The 21,184-nt window shown below is 34.0% G+C and overlaps 1 protein-coding gene across 1 annotated transcript; it reads right to left on the bottom strand.

Moving 5' to 3' along the window:
* Nucleotides 1–277: 277 nt before the first annotated feature.
* On the bottom strand, nt 278–6,449 carry LOC132063254 (tubulin-folding cofactor A). Its single transcript, XM_059455721.1, has 3 exons — nt 6,177–6,449; nt 4,748–4,834; nt 278–591 (listed from the first exon to the last, which is right to left on the bottom strand). Exons 1-3 carry the CDS (start codon nt 6,327–6,329, stop codon nt 490–492), a joined length of 342 nt encoding a protein of 113 aa, XP_059311704.1. The 5' UTR covers nt 6,330–6,449; the 3' UTR covers nt 278–489.
* Nucleotides 6,450–21,184: the final 14,735 nt, after the last annotated feature.

The following is a 21,184-nucleotide window of genomic DNA, read 5'->3' as shown; positions in this document are numbered from 1 at the left end:
TAAAATAAATGAAAAATGAGTTAGAGCAAAGGTCATGACCAGACACGTCATGATTTAGTTAAGAAGAGATATATTCTTTCACATGATTAGAGATTATGAGAAATGTCTACTGAACATTTTTAGTTGCTACTGGACTAATTTTCAAAGTGCTAAAACTAAAAAATGAAATAAAATCTCTTTTAGATCACATGAACCATCAAAGGTAAAGTAGTCTCTTCACCAATCAGTAGGTCACACCTTAAGATTCACCCGATTGCAAAATAGCGAACTTAAAACATCACAAAACTCGGAAGTTCAATGTATTAATTTCGGGGCCTTCGTTTAGTGATAAACACGTGATAATTGATATATGAGCTCTATCCCAGTGAGTGTTATATAACACAGAATATACCCACACAATTGCACAACAAAAGCTCATCAGGCAGCACGAAGAGTTCTCTAGTAATAACAGTACCGTCGCAAATTGTAATGGACAAGACAATGTATATTTTAAACTTCAGAAGATTCAAACAACTTCTCAACATCTGCTATTATGTTTCGAGCTTCTTCAAATTCAGGGCCTTCTTTTTCGTCTGTCTCCTCTAACTCAACCTGAAATAATATTCCACAAACTATCAGCAAAGAAACGGCTGATATGAGAGTTTCAAGTAAAACAGATGGAGGCAATAGGAAGCATAATTTAATAGAGTCAGTTTCATGCACTTTTATTAGACCTGAACTAATCAAACCAACTTGAAGTAAAGTAGACATCATAATACCACAAATCAGCCCCTTCTGGGTGTTCAAGAGAGCTGTATCTACTGAAATTCAAAGCAAAAACTTGTGAGCTTTTGGCATTGCCCCACCCTGGAACCCCAACCCTTCCCTGCAAGATTCATTTTCGTCTACTTTAACAAGGACGTTTTACTAAAGTTCATTTGCTTTGTCTTACTCTAACAAAGACATCCTGCTATAGTTATTACTAGTATAAATCACAACGAAGAAGCTAAAGTCAAATACATCTTGAGCTCTACACACACAATCAACAAAAGATCAGTTGCACCAACAATCGTAAAACCTTCCCTTGTAACAGAATGGTTGGACTTATTTGGTTCAAGAATACATAATATAGACTATAATCTTTCACAATTTCTTCGACAACACTTCAATGCCCAAGTTCTTATCAGAGAAAACATTTCTGTGCCTGCAAAGACACGACTGCTGATTGGAATCAAAATCCTTCGTTCAGTTTCAGAAGACCAATCATGAACTCCAGAACTAAACTAAAGACAAGTATCACTATCTTAGAGCCTCCTTTGCCAACATATGCTGCTCTCAATTTGGCGGTTTTAACATTATTCCTTAAGAAAGACTAGATAGGTAAACTCAAACCTGTAATCAGTCTTGCAATAATAAGACAACATCTAATTCAGCTTTTTCCAACAACGACTAGCTTTAATTTTCTTTTCTTGTTTTCCTAATAATTTTAGACAAAGTCCTTCATTCTTTCTAGTGATAAGAATGTAGAATATCCCAAAAAAATTCATCTTAAAGCTTTAGCTGGCATTTTTGACATAAGCACTTGTCTAGAAAGAGAAGCCCATACTTCTCCCTAGAATTCTAGTAAGTCATCCCACCGTAAAAACCAAGCATCCGGTAAGAAGATTTCACGAAATAGATTGAATCAGCTATAACAGTCAGAATTAATTAAAAAAAAAAAAAAAAAAAAGGATATGTTTATAGCAGGAATAAGTCTTTTGAACTATTGTATCAGCGAAGACAGCAAACGTTAAGAGCAGGCATCACATCAACTACATAATGCGGGTTAATTTGATCAAGATGTGCAATATAATGATCAAGATGTGCAATATAGATAGCACAGTGAAGATCTGCAGAAGATGGAGAGAGAAGATTAAGTATATGATTACAAGGGCATCCAAAATTTGCAACTTGTTTGGATACATACAAAATTTGCAACTTGTTTGGATAATTCATCAAAGTCAAAACAATGCACAGGGAAAGAAAGCAACAGTGACCATACCCAAGTTAGCTCCGATGGTCTGATAGACAGATTTGCGAAAAAGGTGCTAAAACTCTAAGAATAATGACCTAGCTACATAATTATGTGTCTACTTTGTCGACTAGGAGATCTGCAGATGTTGCAGACGCGGAAATCAGGGTTGGAGTCTTGAAATACAAAATCCTTATTCAGAATCTACTACAACTCTACAAGGTAGAGGGGATGGAAAAGAAGTGCACTAACATCAGGCAAGCAATGTTGATATGTGACAAGGAGATGTCATATTGAATTAAAACAAACACATTGCACATGAAACAGGAGACGGACAGGTGTATGGTCACCAGATATTTCAAATTTAAATCTTATCTCAGTAGCTGGGCGCCAAAAAGTTTATAGATAACCACTCGGTAGGCCAGCCCATTTAATCCCTTTTAATAACTGGATATGCAAAAGAAGCTCAAGAGAGGAAAACATACAAAGCCAGTTATAGCTCGACTTCAAGTGATACAGAAATGGGCCATCTCTGGTTCTTAATTGAAATAGGGACCCAATTTTATATCATGAGGCGAGGCATCTGAGTTTTCTAGACACAATGAAGATCAAGATCTGAGCTGCTTTGCTAGGCAGTTTGTTTCTTTCACTCTGAGCTCCTGACGTTTACGAATCGAGATTCGAGATGGTTCCGATGTTTAGTGATTTGCAAATGTTACAAGTGTATGACAAAAGGTAAGACCAAGAGATAGATATAGAGATTCCAGTGAACAAATGAAGCTCTGATAATGCGAACATAGTGTTGAGCCGATAGGACCTGTCTTTAGCTTTAAAGTTCTTCAGATAAGCTTCTATTTACTATGGTAGGGGTTTAGGAACACATGCAAGAGGTGAGTTTGACGCAACAAGCATTAAGGTGCCAAACTCAGTTCAAAGAAATATTATGAAGAGAATTGGGGTTCTATATGGAGGGTTTCAAAAGGATAACTCAGGCTTTCTTCGGAATAACTGAAAGCATGTGACGCCAAAACAATCACTCTCTATAAGCAATTGGGGTTCCATATGAAGGTTTTCGAAGGGGAAGCTCAGACTTTCTTAAAAAAGAGTGAACGTAGATGGAGCAGAAACATTCAGCTTCTCATCAGAAAGATCCACAGATAAGAATGAGCCAAGGAAGCTAGAATTTCGGATAAATTAAGGGGACCATGGAGGCATGGACACAATGGGAAGAAAGAAAAACAACCAAAACTAATTAAAGTTTCTCGTCTTGTAAGTCGCAACTAAATATGACATGGATGGTCAATGGTCCACTAAGGTGGTCAAAGCTTTCATATCGAGTCTCTATCTGGAAAAGCATAAGCAAGATGTGGCCAGAATCTCTAGCAAAAACTAAGTACAATCTTGGAAATGGCACAAGGATACTTTTTTGGCACGACACATGGATTCGGCACACTCCCTCAAAGACCAATTTCCTGACCTTTTTAATCTTGTTCAACTTCCGATGCAACAGTAACAGAATGCAGAAATTCTGAAGCTTGGATCTTCACTTTTCGAAGATATTTCAATGACTGGGAGATTTCAAGAGCTGCTGACCTTTATAAAACACTGGAGACATTTCAAGCATTTTCCGCTGAAGAAGACAAACTAACATGGAAAAGGAATAGTAAAGGCATATACACTGTTAACTCATACTAGGGCTATCACCAGAGATGAGCAGCAGATTAGGCCATGGCCTTGTCCACGGAAGCAGATTTGGAGATCAGAAGCTCCTTGTAAAGTTTCATGTTTCACATGGCTGGTCGCGAAAGAATCTGTTTTAACCCACAACAACCTACAGAAAAGAGGTATTTTGCTATGCAGTAGGAGCTACTTATGTGGAGGCGACACAGAAAGCAACAAGCACCTTTTTCTTTACTGTCCAATTTTAGATCAGATTTGGCAATGATTCTGGATCTTCCTGAGAGTCAAATGGCACATGCCAAACAAAACTGCTGATTTTCTGAGAAGCTGGATCAGTGCAGGTTCAGAGAGAAGAAAGATAACAATGTGGAACACTATACCAAGCTTGTATCTGGTGAACAGTTTGGAAAGAGAGGAACTGGAGATGCTTTGAAGATAAGCACAATCACGTCCAGAAAATAGGCCAACAGAATTGTTTTGTTTTATTTTTGGTGTAGAGAGGAACTTGCAAATGAAGCTAAATCTATCTTAGAGCTCCTAGAATCCCTATAGATTTAAAAAGGGCTATACTTTGTTCTTCACACATTTTGGCACATTGTACATACTTCGAGCACGTTCTTAGTGCTGTTTATGAATACAAACATACCATTTAAGAAGAAAAACAAAAGGGCCTTAATGTTCTGCACTCAATGTTCCAGAGGAACTACAAAGGATTAATCCTATGTTGGGTATGTTGAGCTGTAACTTGCAACATTTAGCATAAAACAATTGCACCTCCTTTGATCAAGCTACTGGCACCCTTCCATTGATTCTTTTTTTTTCTTTTTCTTTTTTTTTTCTTTTTTTTTTTGGGGGTGGGGGGGGGGGGGGGGGGGGCATCCTTCATTGATTCTTGTTGGAACCTTTCCATTGATTCATTTAGTTATCTTCCTACATATTTCCCTAGCTTTTTCATTTAGTGCTTTTTCAGCTCCATTCCTGGAGGAGGGGGGCTTTGGGGAAGGGGGCAGTTTGAGGGGTGGGAAACCCAAAAGTGGAGGACGTTAAATGAAGCACAAATAGTAGATTACACAATACCAGAGTTCCTTTAAGGTCCTCCGCTGCTGCTTCCAGGCGCTTGCGGCAATCAGGAACCATCATTCTGGATTCAGCCAGCACATTTTCCTGCAGAATACACACGATAAAACAAGGCAAACAAGTAAGCAGAGGATATTAAGTGCAATGCAACAACCACCAAGTCCTTAAATGTCAGAACTATGTAAAATACAGTTGCTATAAATTAAGATGAAATTTCCTAGACAGAAGCAGGGATCAAAGGTTCTTCGACTGGTTAAATGCATGTATATAAACCCTACAAACATCCCCCGAGTTCTAGTCAAGGAAAAGCTTGGATTCTGTTGGTTAGCTCTAGTTAAAACTGCATATGATGACATCCAACCTTCTACGAAGCTAATAACTCGAAAGAAAAGAAAGATTTTTTTTTCTACTAGATCGATTAAATTTTATTAGAAGAAACCACACAAGGGGGCTGTAACCTATATATAATCACCGATGAAACCCAAAATCAAGATGAAAAAATAAAAGGAATAAGCGTTGTTTCTTTCACTTTTATTTTCCGATTAATTCAATTTCGAGCCACGCAAGACCGATTAAAAAGGGAAGCGCTCCCTAGCAAGATTCTTTCCATTCTAAGGCTCGAACCCAAGACTTAAGGGAGGATGGGGCCCAATTTCTATCTATATTAGATTTATAGGTAAAAACTTCCTTTTGAAGAAGATTTGAGTATTTCAAAGTAAAAAATTCCTTTTGAAGAACACATGTACACTCTTTACTTTCTTCCTTTTCCTTTTTTTTTTTTTTTTTTTTGGGCAAGACATCGAGTTTTTAATAAGCTTATATTATTCTGTAAAAGAAATAGTACTATTGTGCGATAAAAAACAAGAGTTGAGAAATCTATCAATCAATTCCGTTTCATTCTTTTTCTCTTGATTCTTTTCCGATCGAGACGTATAGATGCTGTTCATGGATTATACTATTGAATAAACTATATTGCACATTCTATCCTACTTTTTGTTTTTCTTCTCGAGTTCCAAGCATTGCAGCAAGTATACTGAAGCATCAAAAAATCATTTTGATATCAAGTTATCAACTTCTTGAATCAGATTTCTATTATCTAAGTTCAAAAATATTTCAGGAGAGATTAAATGATTTATAAGAAGATGAGTAACCACTTTATATCCCATTAAAGTTTGGGTTTAGGCCACTTATCTTATTAAGTCGCACCTGCTCTCACAGGGTTATCAATACTCAAAACTAATTACCCAACAATTGCTATCTAATACAATAGCAGAATAAGTCTTTTTAGGGATCTAAATGTCCCAGTCTCCTCCATTAATTACACCAAAGTGGGGAGTGAACAGTAAAGGAAATGCAAATGCTGAATCAGCCAGTAACTCAAAATTGAAATTGCAACATATAACAAAAAAAAAAAAGAATAAGAAGGAACCTGCTGTTTGAGGTCATAAGGATCGGCGCCTTTGTCCTTCATATCAGCAGTCTTGGCAGCTTCTCTCTCAACCTCTTTCTCATAGGAAGTGAGCTCCTTCACTAGGCGTTTGCAAGTTGATGTCTTGATTTTCAGATTTCTCAGGCTAGCCATTCTTAGTGCTCGATTATGAAATCTGTCAACAAAGATAGATAATGTGAGAAAAAATAACAGAGTATTATATTACAAGGGTTTGTGCAAGGGCTTTGCCGCTTTGGGAACACGCCAACATTACCGTATTGGGGACAATGAGATCTTTGTTGTAAATAATATTTAATAATGGATGATCGACAAAATAAAGAAATTATAGTTAGTGAAAGAAAAAAAAAAAAATTTTTCTATAAATAGGGTAGACTAACTTTTTTTTTTTTTTTTTTTATGTGAAAATTTAGCTTTTTACAACCACTAAGTATATATACAAACGGGTCTAATATTTAATAGTGAATATCCATGTATCATTCAAGTACTTTTGTGACCACCAAAGTAAGTTACCTTTTAGTTATCTTGTGGTCACCAAAATAAATTATCTTTTTGTTAGTGATCATCCGTTGTCGCAAAGAAAGTTCTCATCTTTTAGTTAGTGATCACCTAGCTTCCTGAAAGTAAAGTTTATCTTTTAGTATGATCACCAAATGTATTACTAATTTAGTTTTTCTATAAATAGGACCACTCATGTCCTATGGAATATCTACAGAAGTGAAAGAAATCATCTCTTATATGTTCTCTTGCATTTTAATTTTTATTATTTTATTATTTTATAACACGTTAATCAAGACAAAAAAGGCATCAAAAGTGATTATCTCATTTTGAGTTTAATTTTCTATTTGATATATCATTTGGAGTTTGACACGGGTGCAAGATAAGTATATATCTTAGTTGATAATCTTTTCACTGTGTCAAAATTAAATTAGTCATGGTATTTGTTTGAATCACTACTAGAACATGATATACCATCCGTTGCCGCACTAGAAATAAATGAGAACTTCTCATTCGTTGTTTTACTTTTATGGTGATGAAAGAAATTGAATTGATGAGGTATGGACACCTAGCTTCCTGAGACATGTTCCTACTGACGGGTTTCTCTTTAAATTTCATTTCTGTAATCACTAATTTATTTAGCAACCATGCATACCTCGGTCAAGTATTAATATATCTATCCACTCATGTTCTTTGTACACCAAATCATATTTAACATTAGATGTATGAGCTTTTGGTGCTACAATTTATATTCTTAAAGAAGTGCAGGTTTTGTCGTGCTTTATAAAGCTACAATTGCTCCGAAATCAGGTGTGCAATATTTGAATTTTCTTATTTCATGCTTTCACATGACAAGGATAGCCCACAGGGAGTATATACGGCAGTCACTTTTGCTACTAATAGTAAAATTCGTTAGATTTATTGGGTCCATAGGAATCTAATTGGTTCTGGATCATTTATGCCTCAAATTTTATTCCTATGTGTTAATTTGGAAATGAACTTCTAACAATATTGTTAAAAGGAATTATGATATTAATTTCGTAATCCTTAATGGCTAAGAATGAAAGTTTACAAGAAATACCTGATCATCAAAAGTGATAATATCTCTCAAATATCGTTATGATTTAATTCATTTATGTCTATAACCACCAGAAGCGGTAATAATTTCATAAGTCTGTTGTGGCTACAATTGAAGATAGGTCTATGAGAAATATTATTTATATCATGTCACAAAATTGCTCCCGAAGAGCAATATGAAAAATTCGAGAGATATTAGAACATGATTTTATGGTCCACTTTGAAGTAACTGTAATACGGAGTTACAAGAAATGTTCGACCACATGAATTGGTATATTTCATGTCTTGGTAAAACTTAATTTAGTTATGCATAAAATCATAGAGTGGTACTTTATTTAAAAGACTCGAGTTTGAGTCCCGGTGCACTATGATGATAATATAAAAAGTTAGGCTCAAGTCCCATCGCATTATGGCTTAAAAATGCCTTTATATGAATAAAACATTGGGTTTAAGTCCCAATGCACAATATTGATGATATGATTATGACTGAGCAAATTAATATGCTCTTGATATGCTCTTGTGAAGCCCATCCCACTGACTTTGCTCCATTCCCTGAAGTGAATGTGGTAGCAGTATATGATAAGTCTGAAAGATGACAAAATATTTGTTATGGCTATGATCTCTATGAATGAACGTGGGCGTGATAAAGGACAAAATAATAATAGTCATCATTATGATAATTATAAAAGGGAAGAACATTATGGGTTCTCAAAATGGTCCTTCAAAAGGTGAAGGTAATTTTTGCCACCAATGTGGTATGTGGTATGAAAAGTCATTGGGAATGCAATTCCTTGCGACCTAATTTGATAAATGATATATATCCTCCATCAAAAGAAAGGAATACAAAGTGGAGGCGTACTTGACCTTCAAAGCGATGTTGAGGTGGGTCATATAAATATGATAAATTCTCAGGCATGACAATAAGCTTATAATGAAAATTCATAAAGCACATACAAATGATTATAGTTTGTTCCTTGAATAGAATGTGACGTATGATAAGCATCGTGAATGCTGGCCCATTCTTAAAAGTGAATGTGGCAAGATATGATAAAAGATATGGATAAATATGTGCTTATGTATGTATATGCTAATACCACAACTCACCTCTAGGGGAGGTTTGAGAGAAATCGTTATTGTGGAATAAGTAGTCATTGATCATCTTGTCGATTATGATTATTGACAGGAAAAGGTTAAAGAGAAATGAGTCTTGCTATAATAATTTGATCGGAATGATATAAATTTCTCCTTTAAAGGATATGTTCACCATACGGATGGTGTTATGAAATATGTGGTAGTACACAATTAATTGGGAGCTCTAGAAGAGCCAATTTATTACTACTTTGGAGGAATTAAATTGATTATCAAGAAAGCATTATACTGTAGTAAGTCTCAAAGAAACTTATTGAGTTTCAAAGATTCGCCAAAGTGGCCATTCATATTGAGACTATAAATGATGGAAAGATTTAATATCTTTATATTACTACAGTCATATAACGGGTAGGAAATATAAATGTGAAATGTTACCCTGCTTCCCTACGTTTTGCACTACACAAACATGAGCATGATGATGGGATCACATGCGATGGTAAACTAGAAGTTTATTGAAATAAATATCAGTTGGCATGATCGGTTGGCTATTCCAGTTCTAATGTGATGCAAAATAATTGAGAATTCACATTATTATATATTGAAGAAATAAAAGTTTCTTCAAGAATTCTCTTGTGCTACTTGTTCTCATGATAAATTGAAAATTATACCGACTAAAGATGGGATTGAATCCCTCAATAATTCGGAACATAAAAAGGTGAATATGGGCTCGTTCACTGCCATGTAGACAGTTTGCTATTATATGATTTTAATAGATGCATCTATGTTATGGTCACATGTGCATTTGGTATTAACTTGCAATTTGGTTTTTTGCAAGGTTGTTTGCTCAAATTGTTAAATTAAGAGCATGGTTCCAAACTATGAAATTATATTGATAATGCTGGTTTACATCCAAGTTGGTTTAGCCGAAATTGGATGCCTCTAATTATAGCTAAACAATTGGTTATGAGAACAAATCTCCCAAACAGAATTTTGGTATGAGATGTGTTATTTAATATGTAGCAGCTTATATGCATCAAGCCAAACAGGTTCCCCCATTACAATTGGTTCAAGGTCAGGAACCAAATAATTCCCATCTAAAAATGTGAATGTGCGGTATATGATTCAATTGCTCCACCATAACACACAAAGATGGGTCCCCCAATAAGGTTGCGGGTAAATGTTAGATTTCCTAACATTAGGGGAGAGATGATAAATTATATATAATGAATTATCACTAGTATGATCCTCGTTTTAAAATATAATTCAAGTTAAACGAAAAATAAATTATATATAATGAATTCATCACTAGTATGATCCTCGTTTAAAATATAATTCAAAATGTTAATAATGAGGCAAGTGCTATTAAAGTACGACATAACACTTCATCGAAACCAAAGTGAAAAATCATATTCCATAAGTTATGTCGCGTTGGAACCGCAAATGCTCCTACTAGAATTAAAATGGTAACGAGGATCTTGAAGGATAGTAGATTAGCTCATGGTATATTTGATTTCACGTGATAGACCCAAACATTTGAAGATATAATGTCGGTTCTTTGAGCAAAGGTAAATCTCTTGAAGAAAGAGAGGAAGTCCGACATTATTGTACGGAGATGTGTTCTCTGTGGCGGAAATGATCAAAATGGCTATAATAATGTCTAGGACAAGTGCTTTAAAAGAGCACCACGACATAACACTTCATGAAACCTTGGGAAAGGTTCGAAAGTACCATGAAAATAATGAAAAAAAAAATGAAGAGATCTCGATAAGTTATGTCGCATTGGGAACATCGATATCAAATAATGATATGAATTTATTGATTCTAACCAATATTATCAAGATTTGTTGGTTATGAAATGCTTTGATATAATGTTAGATCTCAACATTATAAATGGTAACGAGAATCTTGAATTCAAATCTGTCAAGAAATGTGGACAGATAGATGATTGGCCAAATGAAATACGCAATTCTAGTATATTTGATTTCACGTGGTAAATATGAAATATTTTGGATCTATAGTATAAACATTTGAAGATATAATGTCAGTGGGGTATAAAGAAACTTTTGAGCGAAAAGTGAAATGAATTATTATATATACAGAAGATATATATATACGGCTCGTGCCTTGTGGTATAAAGGTTTTTCGCAAAGTCCCGACATTATTGTACGGAGATGTGTTCTCCTGGGGTGGATGCAATGAGGTTTCATACGGTCCCAATCTAAAACGGATAAGCAAGACATGAAAAACTTGAATGCGTATACCGAAATATTTTCATGTCTAGCTAGATAGTGAATTTTATATAAAATTCTTAAAGGATTGAAAATAATCATGAGCCATCACCGGCCACCAAGCGATTCCATTGAGTACCCCAATGGCTCGGTGTAAGATCGCTTAACATAAAGAAAGATCAATTTTGGATCTCTAATGGTTAGAAAGTACATAAATAGTCATAATACGTCTTTCGGATGTGCAATTGATGCACTAACGTATCTATCTATTACTATCCATGAGATAATGCTTTTATTGATATGCAGGCAAGATATAGCCTCAACTTTATTCGTGGAGACATCAGGATGAATCAAATAATGATATGAATTTATTGATTCTAATCAATATTATCAAGATTTGTTGGTTATGAAATCCAAGTCCATTTGGGACATTCACATACGATGACTATAAAGTTAGATCTCAAACAAATTAATCTCGTGAGCATGTGAGGATGTTGCCATAATATGACGTTCTTTACATACCTGATTGTGCCTTACGAACAATTATACTTATTCAAGTCATGCAAGTTAACATTTTTGACTTTGGTTGATATCTACCGCAACTTTTAAAGCAAGTCGGCTCAATGTAACAACGGAAGCAATAACAACAATTATCGATTTAGAATCGCATACTAACGTAATTAGTGTTTCTTCATAAGGCAACAACTTCCAATCTTCACTAATCAAACTAATGTCAACATTTCTATAATCATTAACTAAGATCATTTTCCATATCATTTTACGAAATAATCAAAATATACAAGTTTTCCACCAAAATCACAATCCACTCAAAACCTCCAAATTTCAACACATTCCAAGACATATTTTTACCAATCATGCAACTATATTTATTTGGAGATGAAGATTCCAAAATATTATACGAAGCTTTTTCATGCATTATTCTTCCATCTTCATCACTTGAAAAAATTTTCATTTCATACCAAACCCCAAGGATATATCAAAGGAGACAGATAAAACATTTTGTTAGATTTCTTTTCGTACACAATCTTTAACGAGAACATAGGTGAAATAAATATTCAATAAATTCGCTCGATTGATAATAAATTTTTGGCGAATAAGGCTCTAAATTTTTTTTTTTCTTTCTTTCATTGAAACATTCCGTTTCTCTCAACATTTGAGAAGGTTAACGAGCCTTAAGTCCCTTAGATACAAAATTGAAATGCGTCGTCTTATCTTTCCAGATAAGCTAGAATGCTTATTTCAAAATTTCGAAACAAATTTCCAAGTGAAGTTTTTCATTCGATCAAGGGGGAAGTAAAATACGCCCTTGCACTCTTTTTCCCTTAACTAAGGTTTTTGTCCCAATTGGGTTTTCCTAGTAAGGTTTTTAATGAGGATAAAGCATTTTGTTAGATTTCTTTTCGACACAATATCAAAGCGTATTACTAGATATGTGTACTCTTTTTCCTTCACTAGGACTTTTTTTTTCCTTAACCAAAGTTTTTGTCCCACAGGGTTTTTAATGAGCGGCTCTAGTTACTAGATTTTAACGAGGCACGTTATCTATTAATGGACATTCAAGGGGGAGTGTTGTAAATAATATTTAATAGTGAATGTCCATGTATCATTCAAGTACTTTGGTGATCACCAAAGTAAGTTACCTTTTAGTTAGTGATCACCAAAGTAAGTTATCTTTTAGTTAGTGATCACCAAAGTAAAGTTATCTTTTAGTTAGTGATCACCAAAGTAAAGTTATCTTTTAGTTAGTGATCACCAAATGTATTACTAATTTAGTTTTTCTATAAATAGGACCACTCATGTCCTATGGAATATATACAGAAGTGAAAGAAATCATATCAATCTTCAAGTCCCTCTCTTATATGTTCTCTTGCATTTTAATTTTTATTATTTTATAACAATATTTGGTTATATGATTGGCTTGTTACCATAATTATATGTGAAAAGGGTAAAAAATATCCCTCTATTTTATTTATTCAAATGGTTTTATCCTCCGTTACAAGTTGGGTTATTTTTGCCTTGTTACTAAAGTTATCAAAACTAACCCTCATTTGACGGAACCCCCAAATCCACCCAAATAATCCGATTTCAATTGAAATTACTCGTTTCCACTTTTTTAACCCGACCTGTGCTCCACTAAACTAAACTAAATTAAATCCCAACCCATTTTCTAAAAACCAAGATATCAAAAACTGGTGTTTAGAAGGAAAATGTAGAGGTACCGAAGTCGAAGACGAAGACGAATATGGGTTTAATTTGGTGTCACGACTCAATTTAGGACCATGACCGGCGCTATGGGGTAGGATTCCCAAAGCCAGCCTTAACGGGAATTTACAGAAAATCGGGCAGAGTTTCCCCTCTTTTTATGACTATCCAAAACTTTCTTGTCTCAAAATCAACAACAGAAATATCAAATCTCAACTAAACTAAATGCAATCATCCTCAATCAACCCATTTTCAACGTAATAATACTAAAACATCTCTGAAATACGGGAAATATGTCTAATATTAGTCACCAGTCTATGATAAATAAATAAATAAATAATACTCATGGAACAAATCAAATGACTGTGGAGCAACTCTAAGAGTTCAAAAGAAAAGACCATAACAAATAATAGCCTCTTCGCCCACGCGGACAAGTGCGGGGCTCACCAGAAACTTTCAACTCGTGCTCTCTAGTTACTGTAATCCTCACCAATGTCACCTGCGGCCTCTGTAAAACAAATAGCGAGGAGTGAGATTCTTGCTCAGTGAGTAATAACGCTTAACCACAACCGTTTTTATTGGGGACAAGTTAGAAACACATGCTTATATAATATTCATAAAATATCACGAAATACCCCACATTGTGGGACTCACTGGGTGTGTTGTTGTTGTTGTTGTTCTAAAATATCACGAAATAAATGCCCTTTTTGCAAAAAGACTAGCAATAACCAATCTTGTCTGTTTTCATGTAAGCAGAAATCATTTAACAATTCGGTGATAAACTCTCGTAAACACTTTGTCATATCAACTCTTATATATACGGGAGGTTTCCAAGAAAGGATCATGTAATCTATATCATGTGGACCCCTTCGTAAAAGGAGTCAAATATAACTGTAGGTTCCTACTCAAGGGAAAACTGTGCATGTATGCTAGTTCTACCTTCCCACTAGCGAGGGCGTAAATCGTAATGTAAATACAAGGTGCACTAGGTCTAACGAACCCGCCGTTAGCTACGGGATCCTTCAAAGTCTCCTCCCATTAATACTTTTCTTTGTAAACAACAAATACTCATATGAAAGCATTTTCAAACTAATACAGGGCATATCAATTCTTATCAAATCATGTAATTTCCTTTCGGTAAATGTGATCATATTTCAAGTAATAGTAAAACATGTCTAGTAACAATGAGAACATCTTAAATAACTGTAAGCATCTCATGTACCGGTAAAACGTATCTTGTAACATGGAAAACATATAAAATAACAAGTAAGCATCTCAAGTAAGTTGTTCGGTACCGTATAAAGTAAAGGACTTGTCCACCCCCACCCCCCCACCCCATGCAATTTCAAACATTCGGTAACACATTCTATTTTCAAAATCATGTATAAACCATGTAAGTGATGGAAATTCAAATTGCCTCTCGATGCCAACTAACCAAAGCTCGACTCTTTATCGATCCAAACTGCTCAATTTGTGTGTGAATCTATAAATCAATATAAGTTTCTCTGTTATCATCTGCTAACTCCAAAATCCAATAAATTCAAGTGGTAACGCATCACGATCCCAATTACGCATGTCTCAATTTCGCTCAAAAGATCACTTTTAAGCTACTGATGGACCTAGTAAATTTTATTCCCTACCATTTTCTTTATTCCCAATTCATAGAGTCGTTCGTGCTAATTTGCTTCAACATGAGAATGCATAATTAAGGTTATACAGTTAAACAATACTCCCAATCTCAATATCATAATTTAACTTAACCCAAATCTCTAAATCCCATATGTAAAAATACTGATTGAGATAGGAGCAAGAATATATGTTTACCTTTGAATTGATGACTGAAGTTGAAGAAAAATATTGGGAATGCTCTTGCGATTACGTGGTTGAACCAGATGAAGCTTCTGCTTCTATTTCAAACTTTGGCTACAGGGGGTTTTCAATGGTATATGTTTTTTTTTTCTAATATTGTTGGAGTGATAGTGCTACGTTTCCGGATTAGGGGTCATTGGTACGAAGGATAAACATAAATAGTCCTATGATAAGAATTTAGCAATTCCTTATCCCTTGTTTGGTTAGTAATCATGAGATAAGTTATCCCAAGAGTAAAAATAGTGCTGGGATAACTTATACCTGCCATAGGGTGGCATAAGTAAGTATCCCGATAGATAAGTTATCCCGAAGATCCCGAACTCTCTTCTTTTTAGAAATTATTCAATGTATAATACTTTTAGTCCAACATACCAAACAGTCAATAAAAAATAACTCCAAAATAACTAATCTCAGCATAACTTATCCCAACGTAATTAATCCCAGCATAACTTATCCCAGCGTAATTTATTTTTGAACCAAACGACACCTTAATTCTGATGCCCTTTTTCTCATTAAGGGCTGCGGCCCAGCATGCCCCTTATTTATTTATTTTTGGTCATCGGTTACACTTTTCATTGTGCAACTGGTCATCAGTTTTTAAGGGTAAATAATATCACTTTTTCATATATTAGGTGTGTAATAAATCACTAGTAAAGTTTAAGTGTGATATCGACATTTGGGGTATAGTTTAGCGGTCAATCTATGTCTTTTGCCTAATTAATTAGGTTGTATCTTGATTCATGTATTTGCTAATTATGTATATACCCTTATTTAAATGCGGGGTATTACATTTGGTTACCTATTTAAGTAGGCCTTTATTCATGCGATTTCATCTCATGAGATGAAATCAGCGTTTGGACATGCGATTTCATTTCTGATTTCATCTCATGAGATGAAATCCCAATCCAAATCATCCAAAAAGGCATGATTTGGGATTTGAAATCATGATTTCAAAAAATAAAAATGTAAAATTTGACCCATACGTGTATATTTTGTAAAAAAATATCCATAAGTTGGTAGATATATTTACCAATCATGTTTACCAACCATTCGTATTAAATATTAATCTGCAAGTTGGTAAAATATTTTCAACAATTAATTACTCCCACCAACCATATTAAATTTCAACAAGTAAAGTATCTTCTCGGTCATCTGATAGGAGAATGCATGCTCGGCGTGAAGAGATTGTTTGTACCATATGGGAGGATTATATTAAAGAGTAGTTACATTACTATTCATGTTAAATTTTCCTTTTTATTGAACTAAAGTTTGATCAATTGATGTTGTATTTTTTTAGAAAAGCCTTCTAGTAGCGTATTAATTTTATTATGAGCTATGATTTACTCATTTGGTAAGATTGTATAAGAATTGAATTTTTTTTATGATTTTCACAACTTGTGAGGTTTTTATGTTTATAAAAAAAAATTGCTACTTAAAAAATCCAAATTGCATGTCCAAACGGCTCCTAAGTTTCCAGCACGACGAGCATTATACTCCTTCAAGATCTCTTCTACAGTTATAGGACTTGAAGAAATTGATGACGTTTTTTTAATCAAACTTTATTTTGAGATCTTTGGCAAAAGTAAAGAAAGATCATAGAAAACTGATCTTATAATTTTCAAATACAGATTTAATGAAGAAAAAAATACTGAATTTGGAGAGAGCTGAGTATTTGGAGCTTTGGTAAATGTTATGTGAGAATATGCACAGAAAAATGAAGAAACAAATAGTCTTAGGAAAGTAGAGGGTTATTTTTAACCCTTTTCCCTAATTATATGGCATCAGTTCATTTATATATTTTTCTTATTTGTGACTTAAATAAATTTTAGGGTGAATCATATACTAAACAACGATATAATATAATTAAATTGCAGACATATTTTGTTATTTTTAAAGTCAAATACCCATACCTTTGTATTATAAAATTTTACATAAATAAAATAATATCATATATCTGTTTTTTGTAAAAGATGCATTTAAACCCCTTATAAAATAAAATTTCTATAAAATTAACATTCATTTAATTAAGTAAATTTAAGATAGTCTGAAGTGGAATGATGAGTAAGCAAACTAAAACGAAACGACAATTTATTTTAATTTTTAAATATAGGGGCTAAGGTTTGCGTACATCCTTCTCCAGACTCCAATTGTGGGACTACACTAAGTACGTTGTTATTGTTGTTTGAAAAAAAAAAAAAAAGTTATTTGCCAGAGTTTGTCCATCGAGCAAGTAACACGCTTGCAAAAGGATGAAAGACAAAGATGAAATCAAATAATGTGAAAAACAAATCTTGAAATTTGATTTTAGAGTTTGAGAGTCCAAGCGACGACAAGTTAACTAGTGAACCAAGAGCAAAAAAGGGGACCAATAGTAAGTTTCGTCCTCTATCTGGTAACAATCCAATCTTCAGAGGATGTTATTATGTAACGAGAATATCTTGTTGTCCATCGCACTTGACCAAATCGACACATTCAATGAAGAAATTAATGCGACATATAAACTACTTTCTTATTCTAAAAGTAAAATGTCGTTTATCTATTAACTTACATGTATCAGCAATTAGATTAGCGCTTTCCGGATTCAATTGCGGTAACAGGTTGTTAGTTGATTGAATACTATTATATCATGCATTGAGATGTGAATACGAGAGATACTGTACTATTTTTCTTCCTTCACTGCTAATATTGTCTGACCTATTAATACATTGGAAGGAAAAGTTGTGAGTGTATTTGGACAAAGCAAAAAAATTGTGGATGAGATGTGAAACCTAATGGAGTCGATGAAAAAGCAATTGCAGGACAGTGCAAAGCTTGCTCTGCACAAGTTATATCTGACCTTATATTAATGACCTTCCAATTTGAAATTCTTTGATCCGATTCCACGCAACCCATCTAAATCTATTTCATTTGCAAATGAGACGAAATAGTGGCTACGTCTAAGTGGTTAATAAATATATGATTTGTCGTAATCGTTACTTAAATAATTTTTGGGGTAAATTATATACTAAACATCTATATGATATAATTAAATTGAAGATATATTTTCATCGATATGATATAATTAAATTGAAGATATATTTTCTGATTTTAAAATCAAACACATATACTTTTGTATTATAAAATTTACATAAATATAATAATATCATATTTCATTTTTTTAAATATGCATTTAAACCCCTTATACAATGAAAATCGTACACAATTTACGTTTATTTAATTAAATAAATTTAAGATAGTCTGAAGTGGAATGATGAGTAAGCAAATTGAAATAAAAATGAGAATGTATTATATAATAACATATTATAATTTAAAGAAAACGTATTTTGCATGAGTTTGTCCATTAAGCAAGCAATACGCTTGTAGATGGATGGAAAGCAGTATATGCTATCATATCGAATGTGAAAAAATTCCTCAAATCCGCTTCTAGAGTTTGAAAATCTAAGCAATGACAAGTCAACTAGCGATCCAAAGGGCAAAAAAGAGATCAAAAGTAAGTTCATCCTCTATCTGGTAACAATCCAATCTTAAGCCGATTGTACTATTTATCGAGAATATCATGTTGTTCATCTCATTTGACCAAATCAACACATTCAATGAAGCTACTTTCTTATCCTAAACCTAAAAGACCATCTATCTATTAGTATATCCATATCAGCAATTGGACTAGCATTTTTCCCTTAATCAATTGCTATAACAAGCTGTGAGTTGACTGAATACAAATATGTCATGCATCGGGAGTTTAATACGAGAGACACAGTACTACTTTTCTTCCTCCATTGCTAACATTGATTGACCTATTGATAGTATAGTCGAAAAAGTTGTGAGTATGTTCGGGAAAAGGAAAAAAATTCAGAATGAAACTATGAATCCTAGCGAAGCCAATGAAAATGCAATTGTACGGCAATCCAAGCTTGGTCCTCACAGACTATAGTTAGTAAAATTTCTTCGAATCTACTCAAATATGATAAAAACTAGTGTACTTGTTCGCGCGGTCATGATGAAAAATATTAAAATATAGTTGAATAATAATGTCATGATTTTTATTAAAGCAACGGCAAATGTGCAATTATATTCCTCAACTTTGCGATTTAGAGCAGATATACCTCCGTTAAAAAAGTGATGTATATATACTCTTGCCGTTACAGGATCGTGCAAATATACCCCTGCCCTTACACAAATAGTGCAAATACACCCTTTTCTCTAACGGGATTTTTTTAAAAATCATTTAGCTTATTTTTAATTAAAAAGATATGCCATGTGGCTTTAAAAAAAAGTCTACTCATTTTTTTTAGTAGACATATTTTTCTAACGCCACATGGTAAAAAAAAAATTCCGGTGGGTCGAGTTTTGTTCGTTTAAAAAAATATCTCTAGCTTTAAAAAAAAAAATCTACCCATTTTTTTAAATGAACTAGATCCGATCCACCAGGAAAAAAAATTATCGTATGACTTTAGAAAAATATATCTACTCAAAAAAAATGGGTAGACTTTTTTTTTTAAAGTCACGTGGTATTTTTAATTAAAAAATAAACTAAATAATTTTAAAAGAAAAATCTGTTAGCAAAAAGGGTATACTTTCACCATTTTATAACGGCAGGGGTATATTTACACCACTTTTATAACGGGGGTATATCTGTTATAAATCACAAAGTTAAGGAGTATATTTGCACCTTTTCCCTTAAAGCATATCAAACATATCGCCATGATCATTCTTTTAACATCCTACATAAAATTCATTGACAACATGAGGTGTGAGAAGCATTCTACATCAAATATGAAGCAGCCCTATTAATTTAGTATATGCGAACATGAAAAAGCAAAACAAAAAATTAACCGACTGGAGATGTGTAAGATACTAAGATTCAATGAACTCTTAGGAGCCTTGTACAGATATTATATTTGATTAAGTCTCCCTTCCTATACAGACTGGTGCCGAGATTTTCAATTTCATCAAGTCGGGCTTCAGTTTAAAACACATTAATGCAATTACTAAGCTATTCTACATTTTATCTCTTTATCAGAGTTACAAGCAGTTCACAAAAGTAAGAATGCTTCAACCTGCCACAATGGTCAAACAATCACCTTTTTAAGAAATCAATTTAATACTTTTTTGTGCAATTGCGAGTTAATATGTCATGGACTCATGTTGAAGTGTTCTTATATTATGCTTTCACGTTATATCTTGAACAACTCTTTTGTATTGTTATTCATCACTATCAAAATATTCATGCTATATGTCAATCTTGTTCAGCAATAATCGACACTGCATATGTAACCTTATGTAATTCCTAAATAGAGAGCAAGTGAGTCTTCAAGATTTTCAGTTGGCTTCCATATTAGCTTCAACAACAACAACAACTCAGTGAAATCCACAACGTGAGTATTCGCGGAGAGGTAGAGTGTCGTGACCTTACTCCTCTTACAAAGGTAGGATGGCTATTCCAGAAAGACCCTACTCCAATAAAAAGCATAAAAAGAGGTCAGATAAGGCTAAGAAATTCAAAGCGATATGGAAATGCAAATAACGAAAGCGACACAAATAAAATAGGATAATCAAAGTACAGGAAATAACAAATAATAGCAGAAATCAGAGCACAAGAAATTATACTGCGATAATGCGACTACTAATAAAGAAGGATAACGAGACTATCCACTAGCCTTTAACCCTAATGCCGCTCCAAACCCTCCTATCTGGGCATGTCCCTCATGTTCGTAATGCCGCATGTCCCGTCTAATCACCTCTTCCCAATACTTCTTGGCCTACCCCTACCTCTTCGAAACCATCCATGGCCAACCTCTCACCACCTCTGCATTCAGGGCATCCGTGTCTCTCCTCTTCACGCCCCAAACCTTCTCGCCTCGCTTCCTGCATCTTGTCTTCCACCGAGGTCACTCCCACCTTATCCCGAATAACCTCATTCCTAATCCTGTCACTCCTGGTGCGCCGACACATCCATCTCAACATTCTCATCTCGGCAACTTTCATCTTTTGAACGTGAGAGATTTT

Source organism: Lycium ferocissimum, chromosome 7 (assembly GCF_029784015.1).
Source record: "Lycium ferocissimum isolate CSIRO_LF1 chromosome 7, AGI_CSIRO_Lferr_CH_V1, whole genome shotgun sequence".
NCBI lineage: Eukaryota > Viridiplantae > Streptophyta > Magnoliopsida > Solanales > Solanaceae > Lycium > Lycium ferocissimum.
Note: the sequence above shows the minus strand (reverse complement) of the source record. Positions and strands in the feature narration are given on the sequence as shown.